Genomic DNA, 19310 nt, shown 5'->3' with positions numbered 1-19310 from the left:
TGTGTGTGTGTGTGTGTGTGTGCGTGGTTATAATATTTCAGCCATATTCTGAAAACACGTTTCAATACACAGAGAGGAAGAGTAACGAGGGGCGGCTGAAACGAACACAGGAAGTGAACAAAGGTGACACACGAGGGGAACTCCTTCAACATAAAACAGGAAGTAACAGAAGCAGCAGACAGGAACGAGCTGGCCTGAACGTCAACGCCATCAGCGCCTTCATGCACAAATTATTACTATTCTGCGATGGGCATCATGAGTACTTTTACTTCAAATGTATTTGATACTTTGTACTTTTAGTTTAGTAACATTTTGACGCAGTATTTCTACCCTGTGGTAATAGTAGTAGAGGTGAGTACTTCATGCAGTACAGTTATCGTCGAAGCGGGTCGACCTGTCCAGAAGAAATAAAGTCAAAAATAAAACTTTGTTCAGGTTTCATTTGTGCAGTCAGACATTTTCTTCAGTGTGACGTTCAGACATGTAGGTCCACACACACACACACACACACACGCACACACACACACACACACACCTGCGCGCTCAGATGAGCAGCAGAATGGCTGATTTGATTTGAAGAGCCGTTTAGCAGAGTATTAACCTCTGGCCTAACTTTCCTCGGCAGCGCTGATGATTCCTCCTCTAACGACTGCGGGTGTGATTCGGTTCGTTCTGCAGCTCCCTAATTGTCCCTCCTAATGTTGTCCAATCACTCTATCACCGATGCATCCTCTGACTTCACCTCATTAATCAGTGTTAATTATAATTGCCTTTTCAAGTGGTGGCTGTAATTGAATTAGTGCAGAGAGACCAAGGTAAAAGAGGTCGGTGTCGAGGTTGGAGCCGCAGAGAAGGATGGCGTTTAAATGAGGGACGGTGACGAACGAGTGGACGTGCAGAGGGCAGGTGACGGAGGGAGGATGAGGAGGGAACATCAGGACAGACTAATCCTGGAGCTGTCTCCGAGTTCGCTGCTCACGGTGTCGTAAAAGTGATTTCCCAGCAGACACTTTGTTTTCACACGCAGGAACATTTTCTCTTCAGCCAAACAAGACGTGACGATCCACAGCTTCGCTTCTCGCCTGAGTCTCCACCAAACTCAGAGTCTTTGAGGACAGACGCAGACGTCTGTGTCTTCTGTATCACCTCAATCAGACGTCTGATGTCAGATATCAGAGCTCCATGTCTTCGCTTTCTGTCATTCGCCTGAAGAACTCTCCAGAGCACCTCGGCGTGTTGGCGAGTCGAGCTGCTGCGAGTCGCATCACTGCGCAGGAAGTTTTCTGAAGGTGGCTGCATGAACGTCTGCGCCCCCTGAACACCTGCGAGCTGCAGCTGTAAACCCGCCTGAACTGTTCTACGGGCTGACGGTTTGCGTTGCAGCCATCACGCTCACGTCCTCGTGCGTCCACCGCTAGGAGCCGTTATCTCAAACGCCTCTCGTGTCCTGTGATGTAAAGACGATTGTTTTCCAGCCAAATCGTGGCGTCTGGAAAAAGTCTGCCAGTGTCTGTGTTTGAAATCTGCCATCAGCTGACGCTCTGCCGCAGGCGCCGTTTCAAGCCGGTCCAGGAAGCCTGAGAAGAAGACGAACCCAGAGACATGTCCAGTTGGTCGAGTGGCGGCGCTTTGAGCCAACGACACGTCTCACAATCCAAGAGAAGGAGCTGAGAGACGCCGACTGATCAATGAGACGTTTGCATGGAGCAGCAGCTTCACACACACACAGAAGATACACAAACACACTGAAGATCGTCTGTGTGGACTTTGACAGAGAGGACGCGGACAAAGGTCAGCCGGAGCCGGACGATGACTTTCTTCACAGGAAATACTCTTAAAGGAAGCATTAGGCTGCACTCGTTCGCTCTCAGGCCTCCTGCGCTGTTAAAGGACGGCTCTGTGGAAATATTTCACCGTGGGTCTCAAAGATTCGGGGCCATGATTGATGTTTGATCTTCAAAGTGCAGATAATTAAAGAGGCCTTCAGTCTTCTCTCACTTGATGACGAGCTCGTGTCTTTAACAGGACACAAACCTCTGAGAGGACTTTTTCTGTCCCAGCATTCAAAGTTTCACATCAAACTGATCCGCAGCACCGACAGCTGTGCAGTTGATCGGGTCACAGACAGCAGAGCTCCTGCAGGACGCCTCCACTCAGGTGAAGCACAGTGGGTCGGTACTCCTTTAGGAATACTCAGGTACTGATTCCAGGACTGAGCTTCAGCCTGTGTCATGTTGTCTGTCAACGATCTCCAGCAGCAGTAACTGCATCTACTGCAGTACATCTACTGTAATACTTCTGCTGTAATACTTCTACCGCAGTACCTGGTCAGTTTGAACATCAGCTGATCGTTGATGTTGTTTTGTTCGTTCAGAGTTTTAAAGTTTTTCTCCAACAATCACGACGTCATGATTACAGCACACAGCAGAGCACCACCCTCATGAAAACATCCACCTCCTCCACCTCCTCCACCTCCACCACCTCCTCCACCACCACCACCTCCTCCAATATCTGAACTAAATTTGAATGAAACTTGACTATTAGAATGTAAATGTCTCAGGAGTTCCTGAAGGCAGCATGAGGGGTGTTCACAGACCAAAACTCTTCATTTTGAACCGAACATCAGACAAATGTACCTGAAAGACCAACAGTGGACGAGTGTCACAACCCAACTCCGCTTTGTTGATGACGGGTTTTGAAGACACAACGTGTTGAAGACGTGGACAGACAGGCAGTGGACAGACAGACAGACAGTGGACAGACAGACAGTGTGGACAGACAGACAGACAGACAGACAGACAGACAGTGGACAGACAGACAGTGTGGACAGACAGACAGTGGACAGACAGACAGACAGACAGTGGACAGACAGACAGTGTGGACAGACAGACAGTGGACAGACGGACAGACAGACAGACAGACAGACAGTGGACAGACAGACAGACAGACAGACAGTGTGGACAGACAGACAGTGGACAGACAGACAGACAGACAGTGGACAGACAGACAGTGTGGACAGACAGACAGTGGACAGACAGACAGACAGACAGACAGACAGTGGGCAGACAGACAGTGTGGACAGACAGACAGTGGACAGACAGACAGACAGACAGACAGACAGTGGACAGACAGACAGACAGTGGACAGACAGACAGACAGACAGACAGACAGACAGTGGACAGACAGACAGACAGACAGTGGACAGACAGACAGTGTGGACAGACAGACAGTGTGGACAGGTTGCTCAGTGAGGACGTGTCTTCCTGCTCTGCTTCCATCTATCTGAATGTTATTTTTACGGCGCTGACGTGTCGACGCGTCGCTCTGTGAAGGCCGCCGCTTCGGCTCCTTCCATCTTTGTTGGCGTGGTGAATGATTGGCTGTGCTCTGCCTGCTGTTCCAGGCTCTGGTTGGATGAACGCTCTCACCCTGAAGGTGTCCTCCGGTCTGTTAGAAGAGGCCGGCGGCTCACGGCTCGTCTCCATGCTGTCCCTGAAACACGTTCTCCTTCATGTGATTGAAGAATGACAGAAGAAGAACTGACCCCCTCGTCCTCCAGCTGGTGACAGTGAAGCCAGCGTTGGTCCGTCGCCGCCTGGACGCTCGCCGCGAAGCTCCTCGCCAGCCACGCTGGGAGAAGCTGGTCTACGATGTGGCTTCAGCCTGACACTGGCCACGAACAATATGGCCGCCTCCTCATGTGTCACCGTGGCTGAAGAGACGTTTCCCAAAGGCGCTCTGAGAGTATTGACTTCCACTCATTGTGAACTGCAGTATTTTCACTCTGAGGTATTTGTACTTCGATAAAAGGCTGAATGCTGAAGCTCACGAGGACGGACGGCAGAGCGTTTACATGAAGGCCGTGTTTTTCCTGAGCTCGTCCACGTTTGATTGACGTTCACTCTTTTTATATTGGTGCAGGCTTTTAGCGTCCCCATGTGACGGGGGGGGGGGGGGGGCTCACCTGCTGTCATCTCACAGGTATTTAACAGCTAAATTAGCTGTAATTAACAGCTAAAAATAGGTGGAGAGAAGCAGCAGCTCTGACTGGATGTTTCTGCTGAAGGATGCAGCACAAGCCAATCAGCTCATTGATCCATTTCGATTAATTAGCCATGAAGTGACCACATGACTGCAGCAACACATCAGGATTCGCTTTGAAGAGGAAGGAGGTCGTTTATGACGGACAAGTTTTCCACATGCTGACATTCACAAAAGTTCATTGATGCAATTATTGAAAAAATATTCTCTCTGTTAATCAGCCAATCAAAAGCAGCGTCAGTGACGGTGAGGAGAAGTGAAATCTGCAGAAAGTCGTCAATCAAGTTGATCAGAATTCGTCTTGTTTAAAGATGCGAAGGAAAAGAGACTTTCAGTCATTTTCACATGAAAAATATCACAAATGTTTTCGGTTTGCAGATACAAAAAAAAGAAAAGCAACAAATCGGAGGAGCTGTCGTTTCGCCATTTCTACTTAAGAAATTCTGAATTAATTATTAAAATAGTTGATTAATTTACTGATCGCCTAATCCATTAATTCTCTAATCTCTGTATTCTTTTAACTCCGTTTTAGCTCCTTTTTTGTGTGTTTCACTCTTTTCATGTTCTTTAATACTGTCTAAAAAACTCTTTGAAGGAACCTCACGAAAACCTCGGGAGCAGATGAAAGCTAATGCTAATGCTAATGCTAATCTGTTTCACAACACCACAGACTTCACTCCAGTTTGTGTTTCTACTGAAGTGATTTCTCCTCACAGCTGTGGGAGCGTTCAGGAGTATCCTGTCCGGCCGGTCACATGATGATGATGATGATGATGATGATGATGATGATGATGATGAAGCTGAGAGTTGAACTGGAGGAGTTCTTCCACATTGGTGAAACAGTTAAAGACTTCAGTGTCTCCACAGAGATCTGTGTCCGATAAATGTCCTCGAGTGATGTCACTCGAGTCATCGCCCAACGCTCGGCGCTCAAGTTGCATTGTGGGTAATATAGGCGGCAGGTTTTGAGAAAGGAGAAGAAATGAAAAAGGGACAGAGTCAGAAAAGTGTGATGGTGAGTCAGCGGAGGAGCAGCCAGTGAGGAGGCGCTGCTTTGCCCTGAGTGCCGCCTGTCAGGCTTCATACACGCAGCCTCACCGGAGAACCTGCAGACAGCACTCAGGGCAAACAGAGGGTCATCAAAGGCGTTTGAAAAGAATTCTGATTCTGTTTTTTCATTTCAGTTAATCTATTGTTAAAAGGTTGAGATAAGAGGATTAAAGTGTGAATAACGGAAAGATGAGTGAAGCAGCTCCAGCACAGATTTCACAGCTTTGACGTCTCTGTTCGTTAAACTACGATTATTTTTCTTCTTCTTCTTCTTCTTCTTCTTCTTCTTCTATTATTATTATTATTATATTCTGCCCTCAGATCGTCTCACTTTATTATTCTAGTTCAGCGTTAAAGGAGAAACACGCCCGTGCAGTTTACAGTGAGGCAGCGCGCGCGCTTCAGCCTCACCCCGGGTCAGCGCGCGGAGTGTGTGCGCGCGAGCGAGCGGCGCTTGTTAGACACCTGGTGAGAGGCAGGTAGAGAGAGAGAGAGAGAGAGAGAGAGAGAGAGAGAGAGGGGCTGGCACGCGCCTTGTGTGTGTATCTGTGTGAGTGTGTTTGTGTGTGTGTGTTGGGAAAGGAGGGGACGGGGGACGGTTTCTAGGTTTTCCTCAGTGGTCGCACGCGCTGGGTTTGCTGAAGGAGACACGAGCGGACGCACGAGGCAGCTGGAGTGGATTAAGAGCAATAGAGGGAGACGCGCGTGCCATTACGCATCAGGCTGCTCCGCTGAAAGCGATGAAGAAGCCCCATTAATACCATTATTATTATTATTATTATTATTATTATTATTATTATTATTATTATTACTGTTATTATTGTTGTTGTTGTTGTTGTCGTCGTCGTCGTCCATGTGAGCGGGCTGAGCTCACAGTCTCACGCCTCGTTCCGGAGTCTAAACTCCAGTCACGGTCGCGCCGAGCAGCGGGGAAAGTTGGAGTGAGGCGGGCGGACGGAGGGAGGCGGAGCGCCTGGATGCTGAACGTGTGACAGCCCGGAGGACAGAGGACAGTGGCAGGGACAGACTTTGCTTCACCGTTCATGGACCCACTTCTCCGGATGAACCGAGGATCCTCCGCCACGCGCTGCCCGCCGGAATATGCGGTCCTTAACGGACTCTGAGGGCACTGCTCCCACCGTGCTGGTTTGAGTCCACCGAGGGGGGTCCGGGCTCCCCGTGAAAACCGTCTCCAGGGGTATTTGCTCGCTCCACCATGTCGGCGGCAGTTTTACCGGTTTTCAGCGCAGAAAGAGAAAGACAGTGAGTGAGAGACACCGGGAGAGAGCGAGAGAGAGAGCCGGGTCCAACCGGACCGGACTGCCTTCATGACCTGCGGGATAACGGCCGGACGCGACATGATCCTGATTCAGATCATCACTTTGGTGTTCGTGCTGGGTGAGTAAACCCTCAGCGTGTCACGCGCCCACGCGCGCGCGCGCGCGCGCGCGCGCGCACACACACACACACACACACACACACACACACCTGCAGGTGGAGGTCGGCGGGTGCAGGGGCGGGCCATGTGGGTGGGTTTGCTTTCCCATGAAATCTCTGAGATGTTCCCCCTGTGCCCCCCCCCCCCCATCAGGTGTTGGTCTGTTTGTTTCTTTAAATTTGTGCTGTTTAGTGTGTTCACCTGTATTAAAACTCACACACCTTCTACAAAATACATGACAGTATTTGCAGTAAATGTACTGCAGGATCAAAGTACTTCAGTCTGACCGATCATCAGTGATGTGTGAGGAGCAGCCTGACCGATACAGAGGACTGAGGCCGATACTGACGCTGATATGTGACAGTAAAGAATCCGATCGTCTCCTCTTCAGAAACATTTTTTGGTAAATTTCTCTGGTTTAGCTCTTTGAATAACTGTCAGGATGTTTTTCAGCTGAGCAGTGAACGCGTCGCTGCTCTCTGGTGGACAAACTGTAGAATAATGTCACTTTTCAAACGTGTGTCTTTGATGCTGTGATCAATAAATGTGATTGAGATGGCGTCAGCGGTCGATCGGCGGTGCTCCGGCCTTGAAGCAGCAGTTTCAGCTGCAGCTGTTTCGGGCGGAGTTTGGTTGTTTTTAGCTGATTTGAGCTGCGATGAGTGAAAGCTGTGTGGGCACAGAGTCCTGGTCCTGAAACCAGAGGGGGGTCCTGGTCTGTGCCTCAGTCTGCCCACAGGGGGGCTTCATGAAGGGGTTCAGAGGAGCAGCCCAACAAAGTGAACCAGGGTCAGTCAGTCTCATAAAGCTGATCTGAGATCAGTCTGGTTTATCTCATGGATGTGGAAAACAGACCCAAAACAACGAGCCCTGATCACATCAAACACATGAAACGTACATGAAGATCAAATGTCAGAGCAGTTAACACACAGGGAGGACGTGTGGCTCAAGGTCAGCAGTCTGTCAGAAGATGATGATGATGATGACGATGATGATGGTGATGATGAAGATGATGATGCCTGCAGTGAAGAGGAACCTTTGACAGAACGCCTGTTTCAGCCTGACAGATTGACTCTAACACCGGTTCAAGGAGGTGACGTGAAGCCTGAAAACTAAACCGAGCTGGACCAGGAGGGACCCGTTTCCATGGTAACAGAGTCACCTGGTGCACGTCATGCGAGCGTCTCTTGTTTAATGAGCTCAGAGAAAAAGTCGTGTTTCACATTTCTGACATTTCTTCAGATAATCCAGTGGATTTTTAAAAGGTTTGTGTCTGAGCCCCACCAGGAGCAGGCTCTGCATTTAGCTGAAGATGTTCACATCACCTCGTCTGGAGATGAATCAGGTGAGGATGATGAGCTGTAACATCCAGGAGGCATACCTGTCGCAGGTAAACATCCAGATCAGACGCTCAGCTAATTGGACGTCTGCTGAATGTTGCTGTCAGCACGTTGAGACGAAGGCCGACCTCGAGCGCAGAGACTCCGGCTGATTCACGGCCGTCTGACGTGACATTTGTCCTCAGTCGCTGCACGTCTTCATCGCTCACCATGAACAGCAGAAGAAGGAGAAGAAGAAGAAGAAGAAGAAGAGGAGACAGAAAAAGAACCAGTTTTACCTGCAGACAGGAACACACCTGTAATCAGCTTTCAGTCAGTGTGGACAGAACCACGCTCCTGACGGGGGTCTCAGACTCTGTCACCTGAAGACAGACCAGCAGACACCACCGCCATCATCATCATCATCATCATCATCATCCTCAATACAAAACAAACAAATCAGCAGTAGCTCTTACTCCCCCGCCCTGCCCCCATTTTTGGTTTAACCCGTGACATCATGGATGCAGGCAGCAGGTGATTGGTCGCTGTGGATAACATGTAACTCAAACTGAGCTGTTCTGTGTTCTGATTGGTCGATGGAAACAAAAGTAAACACAGACAGTCAAATGAAAACCAATGGGCAGCGAGTCTGGACGCCTGGACGGACGGCGGCTGCTCTGCGGAGGACGTCCAGCTCCTCTTTTTCTCCTGCCCTCCTTTAAATCTCCTCCTTCTATTTGAAGGTGGACCTCCTCGTTTTCTCCTTTGTTTGTATCAGCTGTGTGAAATCTGACCCGGCGGACAGTCAAAGAGCCACGAGGAGCACGTTCATGGAAAACACTCCTGAAGCATCGATGAAGCTTGTTTGTTTGCTCATTAGCGACGTGCGGCCATCTTTAAGAGGAGCTCAGAGGTCAGAGGTCAGAGGTCAGCAGTTTGTGTGAAGAGACGCTGACGCACAAACACTCCAGTTACTCTATTTGAGATGGCCTCCTCAACCCTGCTCACACTTTCATTGGCTCAGGGCTGCTGATGACATCATGAGGACGTCATGTGTCGCCTGCAGTGATTTGCTGACAGCTTCTCTCACATCATTTCAGACGAAAACCTCGACAGGCTCAAAGTGGTCCAGTCAGCAGCTCTCAGACTCTCGTCGTATCCTCCATGTTTGTTCTCTGAACGTCGTTCAGCAGCGCTGAGACGGAGCGGCCGCGGACTTCGCCTGTTTCTGTTGAGTCACGGTAAGCGGCGGTGCTGCGGATGACGGTGCTGACGGTGAAGTTCACGTGTGACGGCTCTCAGTCCTGACAGCAGCCGAGCCGGCGTGTCGACGAGCGTCTCAAACGGACTGTTCGTCCTGAGCTTCGGCTCTCAGGCTTCACACAGCCGGCCTGCAGGGCTGCTGGGCTGCGAGCAGCCTGACAGGAAGACCTGCAGTCGCTCCTCAGGGCGGGAAAAGCCAATCAAACATTTGACGGAGACGACGGTCGGAGGGGAATCACCTGCTGCACTCATGTTCTGTTTTCACACGGATACAAACAGCATCGCTCAGACAGCACGTGTTTTATTTGATGTCCCCAGAAGAAGAATGAAATAACGAGGATGTCCCACAGTGTCACACCTGATCCACACCAGTGAAAGTGACTCTGGATCGGCCTCCCAGTGTTCACACTGAACTGGTTCAGACTGGGATGAGCTGGTCCAGACCAAACTTCTGCTCCTGTTCTGAAGTTTTAGGATCCTTTGCTGAAGCAGCTGGTGAAGCTTCTGATGGACTCGACGGTGAAACAGGAAGCTGCTGCTGCTCTTTCTGATGGTTCCTTCTGTTCTTTCTGAGCTTCTTTGTTCTCTCTGACTGAACCTTTGGACAGCGTTCTGTCCTCATGTCCTCTGAGCTGACTGACTGGACTGAACCAAACTCTCATGTAGTGATGTAAAAAGATGCAGGAGGTGACCAGCAGAGCTCCTCACGGCGAGCGTTAGCGTGCACTGCCTTCACACTTTGAACCAGTTTGATCACAGTTCCATGTATGAATGCCGTCCTGCATGTGTGCTGATGTGACCGCTGTGCACAGAAACATCTTTTATTAATGTGCTGTGAAGTGTGTGTTTGCCTTGTTCCTCTTCGTGTCGGACTCAGAACACAAACCGTCGTTTGTTTGCAGTAAAACAGATTCAATAAATAAATGTTGTCAAAGTCGTTCTCATTCTACATCAGTTCAAATCCACAAATACTGCAGAATAATGAAATGATGGCTGCAGACGCTGCTGTGACGACAATAATTACTGTTATTATTACAGTGTGTGAGTCCACAAACTTCTCCTCCAATGAACACGTTTCAAACTTCAGCTCTAATCATGAAAATATCCATATTAAATATGGAGGAAGTGAAGCTTGTGGAAGTCAGCTGGTTCAAACAGCAACAGAGAAAACAACAGGAAGTCTTTGAGTTCAGCACGGAAACATGTCTGCTCTTTACCAGCAACACTGCACATGTAGTTCACCTGAACTCCACATGTAGTTCACCTGAACTCCACATGTAGTTCACCTGAACTCCACATGTAGTTCACATGAACTCCACATGTAGTTCACATACTATGCAACATATGACGCTGATAGTTTTCTCATGAGAATATTGACAGTATTTTTATGGGCAGTTATGTTTTTATGACACGTGTCACAGGTGAACGAGGCCGCAGACACATGAAGCCTCGTCAGCAGCATCCTGTCTCACTCCCGTCTGTCTTTCCCCTCCAGATGTGTGTGTGTGTGACTCGGAGCTGGCGCCCCCCGGCTGGAGGGAACCTCTGGACTGCGTCCGAGCCTCCGAACTGTGCAACCAGAACAGCCAGTGCAGCTCACGTTACCGGATCATGCGCCAGTGCCTCTCCGGCGGAGACAAGGAGCGCAGCGCCATGCTGGCCTCCAAGGAGTGCCAGGGGGCGCTGGAGGTGCTGCAGGACTCGCCGCTGTACGACTGCCGCTGCAAGAGAGGCATGAAGAAAGAGCTGCAGTGTCTGCAGAACTACTGGAGCATCCACATGGGTCTGACTGAGGGTAAGCCGCCAACACAGAGCCGTGCTGAGAGTTAATTAAGCCTCCTGCTGCCTGTTGATTTCTCCTCAATGTTTTCAGCTGGCAGATGAAACGGAACATCTTCTTGGTGTTTTTGTGAGAACTTCACTCATGCAGAGATGCAGGAGAGCGCTCTGCATCCACTGCTGTGTGGGTTTGTGTTTGAATTCTGCCTGAAGTGTCCGGAGGGATGAAGGCAGAAGACGAAACGCGACGCTGTTGTTTCTGCTCTCATTTAACGACGAGCTCCATCTTCATGTTCGACGTCTGTGTGGCTGTCCAGGTGTTCCCAGGTGTTGGGGACTTTCACTGCATGTGTGTTTGAAGCTGTGTATACCTTCAGTGTCTCAGAGGAGCTGTGTGAATGTCCTCGAGTGATGTCACTCGAGTCAGCGTCAGCTGAAGAAACTGAAGCAGGTCTGTTGGTGTGGAGTCGGAGAGAAGTGAGCAGATCAGACTGAGCAGCTGCTGCTCAGCTCTGCTGCTCAGCTCTGCTGCTCAGCTCTGCTGCAGGCGACGTCCGCTGCTGCTAGCATAAACAAACAGCTGTGTGGTCCAGTTGCATTGTGGGAATAAATAAGACGATTGGTTCTGCTGCATCCTTTTCTTTAAACTGAGTGTGACGGCGTTAAAGGAGTGTGCTGATAAATCTGTGGAGGACTTGAAAAACAACCTGTTCAGGTGTGCTGAGGGAATTTTAAGAGAACAAACGAGAAACATCACATGAAACATTCTGTCGCTGCAGAGCTGCTGCGCTCTGACTCACCTGGCTAATGTCTGTGGTTGGTACAGGTCCCACTGCTGGTCCTGCACTGTGTTCTGTGTGTGTCAGCACCACACACACACACACACACACACACACACACACACACACACACACACACACACACACACACGGCCTGTTGGCTGGCCTAGTTTGGGTCTCAGCAGTGGCAGAGCTCATTAAGAGCCTCTCTCTTTGTTCTCCATTCCACTAAGGATGTCTCTGTAGTGCCAGCAATGCTCACAAAGCTCCTGCATCTCACACACACACACACACACACACACACACACACACACACACACACTGGCCACACACAGGACATACATTTAAACCAGAGTTGCACAGAAACACAAAACACACTGTTTGTGGTGCGTTTGTGTGTCTCAGCACTGCGGTGCGTTCATGTGTCTCAGCACTGCGGTGTGTTCGTGTGTCTGTCATGGCAGTGATGAGACAGAGGAGCTGATTGGAGGAGTTTGAGGTGTTTCGGGGAGAGAAGAACGACGCCTCCTGAAATGTTCAAAGTGGTTCTTCTTGAACGTTTCGGCTCATTAACTCTGCTCTCAACAGGACGCTGTGCAGACCTCCTGATGCGAGCTCGCTCTAAGTTTTGTTTTCCTTTGTGTCATTTTGTTTTTCTTAATCAGTTAAGGAGGCCTGCAGGCTGCAGTGTTGATTATCAGTTTACCGCAGGACAGTACCATTAAGGTTCCACGATGAACACAGAGTGTGCGACGAACAGGAAAGTGTCTGCTGGCTCAGTGTGGCTTCAGAGCAGCAGCAGCAAACATCATTTCTGTCATTTTTTTTAAGAAAAAACACAAAAATTCCTTTTCCCTGCCTCTAAAATGTGAATATTTTCCATTTTTTTCAGTATTTCATGACTTTAAATGAGATATTTGGGAGATTTAGACTGTTGGTTAGACATTTGAAGACATACGTTTGGACTTTTGGAAATCATTTACAAATGTTTTTGGACATTTATGGACTCGACAGCTTCACTGATAATCAAAGAATCATGAGTTTCAGCTCTGACTGGACGGCTGCATCGTCCTCCAGAGCCTTGAAAACGATAATATTTAGACTTCAGTCAGAAGTGAAATGATTGTGACTGTGTGGACAATAGCAGCAGCAGGCTGAATTAATGACCAGTGAAAAGGTTTATATATTTATATTCTGAGCTGTTCAGCGAGCAGAATCACGAGGGCGCAGGTGAGTGGGTTTGTGCGGGATCCGGCCTTGAGTTACGAGTCTTCACACATCAAACGAACGGTTCAAACATGGCAGCAGTCTGTGTGCAGATATGTGCTCTCCAACACCAGCGGCTTGATTACAGCGACACTTAAAAAAGATTATTTCTCAGAGGAAGGTTCATCTGCCGCATAGTTAATTACATTAGAAATGATTTGATATATGACTGGTGGAAACTGCTCCTGCAGTTTTAATTTCCAGCTAGATTTTTTCTTTCATGTGGCAATGAACAAAAGAGTTTTCCCTGCACTGCTTTTCTTCTGTCTCTCATTCATGCATGAATATTTAACAAGGCAGAAGAGGATTTGTTGGCTTTTCAGCTTAAAACTTATAATAGAATCCAGAGAGGAAGAACAGGTGAGAGCAAAATAATTCACAAGCTTCTCTACAACCAAGGTTAGTTTGGATTTAGAGGAGGGATTAAAAATTCAGGACGTACAAAGTTATGGTCAGTTTCAGAGACTTTCAGCACTTTGATCCAACAGGAACAACAAAGGCGACTTACAGAAGACTGTAAAAACCAGGGTTACACAGGAGAGACAGGAGGACGGAAGACAAAGAAAGACGAGCTCCATCTGCTCTGAAGTCCGGAGGTCTTAAAGTCTTAAATCTGATCTTACATTTAGTCTTAAATCTAGACCGAGGCACAGTTGGTTCTTTTCTGAGGATCTCAGGTTGAACACAGGTTAGTGAGTGAAGAGCAACTCTGAAATATGATCCTTAAAAGTAATCAATAAAACTGAAAACTCATTGGTAGCTTGTCTAGATGATCAAAAATTTAATCCAGACTAAAAAATAGACGTGGTACCAAGAGATTACCTGGTTTTCTGGGCCAATGATCAGGACTTCTGTGTGTTCTGAATTTAACTGACGGGGATCTTTAACACCTGCTGACCGACATCAGAGAGGTTTCCGGGCTCCATGTGGAGATTTATCTGAGTATCATCTGAGTAATAAATAAATCCTCATGCCTTCTGTAACGTGACAGAGAGGAAACATGATGTTTAAAGGAAATGAGACGGGTCCTAGGATGGAACCCTGAGGCACTCCACGAGTGATTGGAGCTGAAGAGGAGACACGCACGTCAGTCTAAATGAAAAACTTACGAGCTGACAGACAGTGAAAAACAGGCCGCTGAGGTCTGCTGATCAAGATGCTCTGATCCACCGTCCATCAACGGCTGCACACAGTCAGGGAAAACCAGAACGTGCAGCTTCTGCATCCATGAAAAGACCATCTGTGGCCTGAAAGCCTGACATGATCATCTGACTTCCAGAAGCTGTAAAGAAACAGTGTGTGGTTATTTGGGTTGGAGGGATCGAGGAGAAGGTTTTTGAGAGGAGGCTGGACACAAACCTCGTTCTGCATGTCGGCCTAGAGAACACTGAAGTTTTGAGATCCAGAAACACTTAAAAACTCTTTGCTGAAGAAGGAAAGTGGACTAATTAATGTCTCATTATGTCTCATTAGCCTGAAATGTGACTTCAAATTAAAATCTCATGAAACAGAGTTCAATAAATAAAGACAATAAAAACACTAAACAGTAACTTTTAATCAGGCCTTCGTCACGTCTTGTTCTGGAGAAGCTAATAAGATGAAACTAAGAGTAGAGAGATATGAAAATATCACCTGTCAGCAGACGAATCCTGCGGATGATTTACGTTTTTCAGTCTAAACAACGAAGCCGGATCTTCGTCGTGAATGTGCTGCCTGGTTTGTGTTCAGCTTCTTCAGGCTGCACGTTAGCGAAAAACTGACATAAACGGCGTCAGCTGACGATTCACAGTCAGCCATCAGACCTAAAACCTCAGCTGTACTGACGGACGACGGCTCAGTTTAAATACATAAATCGATGTCGGGGGTCGAGTGGTCGAGGCTTCACTCACAGCTGTGACGGTCGTAGTTACAGTTTGCGTGATGTCACTTGAACGAATCAGCAGGTTAATTAAAGAGTCCTGATTGGCAGCAGCAGCCCGGTTTCACACAGAGGAGTCTCCTCAGAGCCTGTGATTACCCAGCAGATCCTCAGAGAGGTGTTGAAGGGGAGGGTGGAGATGACTAATGAGCTGAGGGACAGGAAATTGGCTGTGGGTGGAGAGAGCTGAGTCTGGAGACGGAGAACTGGAGTCGTCCTTGCAACCTTTTCTTCTTCCTTTCTTTTATTATTCTTTCTTTGAGGAGCGCCGCTCGCAGCGGAGGAAACACTCCTGGAGGAAACAGTCAGACTCGTTAAGCTTCATGTGCTCTCTGTACACTGACGCTGTACACAAAGCTGCCATATTTAAAGAAGAGAAGGCACGAGAGGTTTATTAAAGCAGACGCTGCAAAAAAGTGATGAAGTGGAACAAAGTGACAGCGTTGAAAACTTGGAATAGAAGTCAGTAAAGCTTTATTTAAACAGCACAAAGTGCCTCACACACACCAAGAGAAGGTAAAAAAATGAGAGACTGAGCTCACTGAGAGGAAAGCAGCTCCAAACAGTCCAGAGTGGACATCTGCTCAGATTCAGCAGATCTGACAGATGAGGAAGACGATTCCAGAGACTCGGGGTTAAAACAGTGAAGCACCATCGCCTTCTGTTTTACAGCTGCAGTGGCGGACGGATGAAAGGCTGAGATTAGAGGATCAGAGAGGCCGAGAAGTGGAATACGAGATGAGGAGATCAGAAATGTGAGAGAGGGCAGAGTCATGCAGAGGCTTAGAAGCAATCAACAGCATCTCGTAGTTTATTCTGAATCTTACAGGAAGTCAGCGGAGGGCCGAGGCGAGGAGACGGGGGACCGTCAGCTGGTTCCAGTTAAAACCTGAACTGACTGAAGGCTGTAGAGCAGCGTGGCTGATCACAGCGATCCGTGAAGGAGGAAATGAACATGTGAATCAAGTAGGAGACAACGGACGCCTGACGCTCGTGACGTTCCTCAGAAGAAAACAGGACAGAACGAGTACATTTGGTTCCCAGAGGATTCTTCTGTGTGACGGAAGCTGCTGAGGTCTTTCCTTTAAGGTCTGAGGGTGGAAGTCTTCACAGAACGAGGCCATGTTCACTGCAAACGTCTGTTTTGTGTATCAATGGAAGGACTGTGTGCACTTGACAGACAGCGGACACGCTGTGGTAGAACAATGTCGGTCTCATAAGTCTACATGTATGTCGTCGTGAACACGTGTGTCAGCTGGAATATCAAACATTAAAAAGTCAGATGCAAAAATGACCAACGAGATGCAAAACTACCAGAAGTTTTTCTGTAGGAACCTCGCTGCTCATTCCTCCCTCTGGATTCATCATCTCCTGCCACAAACATGCAGAACCTCCTCAGTTAGGAGGCGTGAGACGCTCGGCGCTCCTCTCTGCTCTCCTTCATACTTCGGCCCACTTCTCAAATAGAAATCTCGTCTCATCCAGCTTCATGCCCTGATGTGAGAACGCCTGCCGTCCTCCTCATGTCTGAGGCGTTTGCAGGCTTCATCACGGTGACTGCGGACGACCACGAGAGCAGAAAGCAGCGCTCCACAGACCTGAGCGATGTGATAGCGTTCACCACTTCAGCCCGTAATACCTGCAAACACACGTGGCCCTCAGCCGTGAGTCTCAGCAGACGTAGGTGGACGTAGCAGAGCGAGGTGGAGCTGAGGGTGAAGCCACAGTCAGGCCTTCAGCATCAGGAGCTCCGTACGAAGCCCAAGCTTCAGAAACACAGCAGAACATGTGACAGATGCTTTAAACACAGGGAACGATCACATGACCTCATCATCAATGAGCTCATGTTGCTCTGACTTATTGATTACAATAAGTTTGCTTATGGAGAATATCTCAGAATATTTAATACTGAATATAATATCAGTCTTTTTGTGTCTCTGATTTGTTGTTTTTCATATTTCTTTATTCCACTTCATCACTATTGAAGATCAGACTGTTATCAATCATTTTTGACACAGTTTTGGATGTTTCACAGTCCATTGACAAACGTCCTCAAACCTGCTTCCACCTGCATTTTCAACCTTTAATGAATCACTAACACGATGTTCCTGAATGGAAATCTGTGGTCGTTAACGCGTCTGCAGCAGTTTAACCTCCTCAGTCTTCTGCCGTCCTTCAGTTTAAGGAATGAGAGAAACGAGCTGCTGATTAAACAGCCGTGTTTGTGTGAATGAGGGATGAGGAGGACAGAGGAGGATCAGCGCAGATGAAAGAGTGATATCCAGGGAACCAGATGAAAGTGTGATGGCGGCGGATGATGGAGGAAGAAGCAATTTGAGGACACGGAACAGAAAAAGGAGGAAATGGAGTACGGGGGGGGGGAGATGAGAAAGATGAGATCAGATAGACGTGGGGGGGCAGGATCAAACCTCCATTTATCTGTTCTCCGACATACGTTGTGTGTATTAAAGGACGGAGGACGGTGTCTGGACTGAGGTTAAAGCAGCGTCTTCCCCTTTAAAAAGCCATTTGAAGATTATTTGCCGTCGTGTCGGAGGTTGAAACTCTGGCTGGAAAACTTCTGGCTTTAATTGTGAAGTTTTATGGTCTGTTTGGAGGCACAAACAGTGAAACGGTCAATGACTCACTGTCAGACTCTTTCATTATGGCCCGGCGACGTGCTGCTGAACACAAGACGACAAGTATGGAGATTTGATTTCTGATTGGCCCAAAATGATCCATCATTGATGGCCGACGCTTGCCTGCTGTATGGTGTGATGTTTGTTGTTTGCCGGTCCATTAAACCACGCTCGAGGATGGCGATCATTAGCCTGTTAAGTGTTAGACGGTGTGTCTGTGTGTGTGTGTGTGTGTGTGTCAGCCACTAACAGAGAGACAAGCAAGGACAACAGAAACAAAGACCGGTTACTTCTTAAAGGAGAAGAAACCCGTCTAAAGAGACACGGTGAGGGGACAGAGAGGACGTCAGAAGGTCGGCTGAAGGTCAGAGACACCAAGCTTCTGATTCAGGACTCTTCAAACTGTCAGTGGTTTCATATCCAGATAAAATCCACTCAGCCACACATCTGCATCTCTGCTGGTCACAGATCTGATCACAATCCGGTTTCTGGGCTTCATGTGAATCAGGGTCCTCCTCCGGTCCAGAAGGAGGTGCTGATGCATCTGAAGCTCTTTGCTAGCCGACAAAAACACCAGAAGAAGAACTTCTGGATGACAGTTAAGATACGACAATGACAATTAAGCAGTGAGCTAACAGTTAGCCACGAGCTAACACATGAATGAATCGTATTTATGAGCTGTGAGACCACACGAATACGTCCAAAGATTACAGAACGTGAGACACCTTATCAACATGTGGCTGGGACGAGTCTCAATCCAGCAGGTCTCACAGTTTCAGATACGTGTGCAGTGTTTATCAAACAGGAAATGATGATAATCATTTGGGCCATCCTGTTAGCGACTGAGCTAATGAGCTAGCATGTTTGCAAACTGACCGTTAGCGAACTCATTAGCAAGGAGAGCTTCTTTTTTGTTTATCTCAAAGAATCTCCAGCAGAGAGACGCCGAGCAGGAAACGAGGAGACATGTGAGACAAATGTCTTCTTTCCCGAGTCGCTGTTCCTCACGTTCAGGTCAGATCCTTTTCTCTGCACGAAATATCGAGTACATGACGATAACATGAGCAGACAGGACAGACTGTGAGACGAGGCCACGGCAAGAGAAGGTAGATCACTGATCACAAACTAAGACCGATGACATGAAACCATGTGAAGAGTCCCAGCAGGTGACATCGTCAGTGAATGAGCAGATCAGACAGATCCTCAGACAGCAGATCTTCAAACAGCAGATCCTCAGACAGCAGATCCTCAGAGAGCAGATCCTCAAACAGCAGATCCTCAGACAGCAGATCCTCAGAGAGCAGATCCTAAGAGAGCAGATCCTCAGAGAGCAGATCTTCAAACAGCAGATCCTCAGAGAGCAGATCTTCAAACAGCAGATCCTCAGAGAGCAGATCCTCAGACAGCAGATCTTCAAACAGCAGATCCTCAGAGAGCAGATCTTCAGACAGCAGATCCTCAGAGAGCAGATCCTCAGACAGCAGATCCTCAGAGAGCAGATCCTCAGACAGCAGATCCTCAGAGAGCAGATCCTCAGACAGCAGATCCTCAGACAGCAGATCCTCAGAGAGCAGATCTTCAAACAGCAGATCTTCAGACAGCAGATCCTCAGAGAGCAGATCTTCAAACAGCAGATCCTCAGACAGCAGATCTTCAAACAGCAGATCCTCAGAGAGCAGATCTTCAGACAGCAGATCCTCAGACAGCAGATCCTCAGAGAGCAGATCCTAAGAGAGCAGATCCTCAGAGAGCAGATCTTCAAACAGCAGATCCTCAGAGAGCAGATCCTCAGAGAGCAGATCCTCAGACAGCAGATCC

The 19310-nt window shown here is 48.2% G+C and overlaps 1 protein-coding gene across 2 annotated transcripts in view; it reads left to right on the top strand.

Moving 5' to 3' along the window:
• The first annotated feature begins 5591 nt into the window (after nt 1-5591).
• gfra2b (GDNF family receptor alpha 2b) overlaps nt 5592-19310 on the top strand; it is a 72092-nt gene continuing 58373 nt past the window's right edge. For both annotated transcript variants that reach the window (XM_076758604.1, XM_076758603.1), the window contains exons 1-2: nt 5592-6489; nt 10607-10906. In XM_076758604.1, coding sequence (XP_076614719.1) covers nt 6420-6489; nt 10607-10906 — 370 coding nt within the window. In that variant the 5' untranslated portion in view covers nt 5592-6419. The remainder of the gene's footprint in view (nt 6490-10606; nt 10907-19310) is intronic.

Source organism: Chaetodon auriga, chromosome 19, assembly GCF_051107435.1.
Source record: "Chaetodon auriga isolate fChaAug3 chromosome 19, fChaAug3.hap1, whole genome shotgun sequence".
Lineage (NCBI taxonomy): Eukaryota > Metazoa > Chordata > Actinopteri > Chaetodontiformes > Chaetodontidae > Chaetodon > Chaetodon auriga.
The sequence above is the reverse complement of the archived record's forward strand: the minus strand, read 5'-3'. Positions and strand labels throughout refer to the sequence as shown.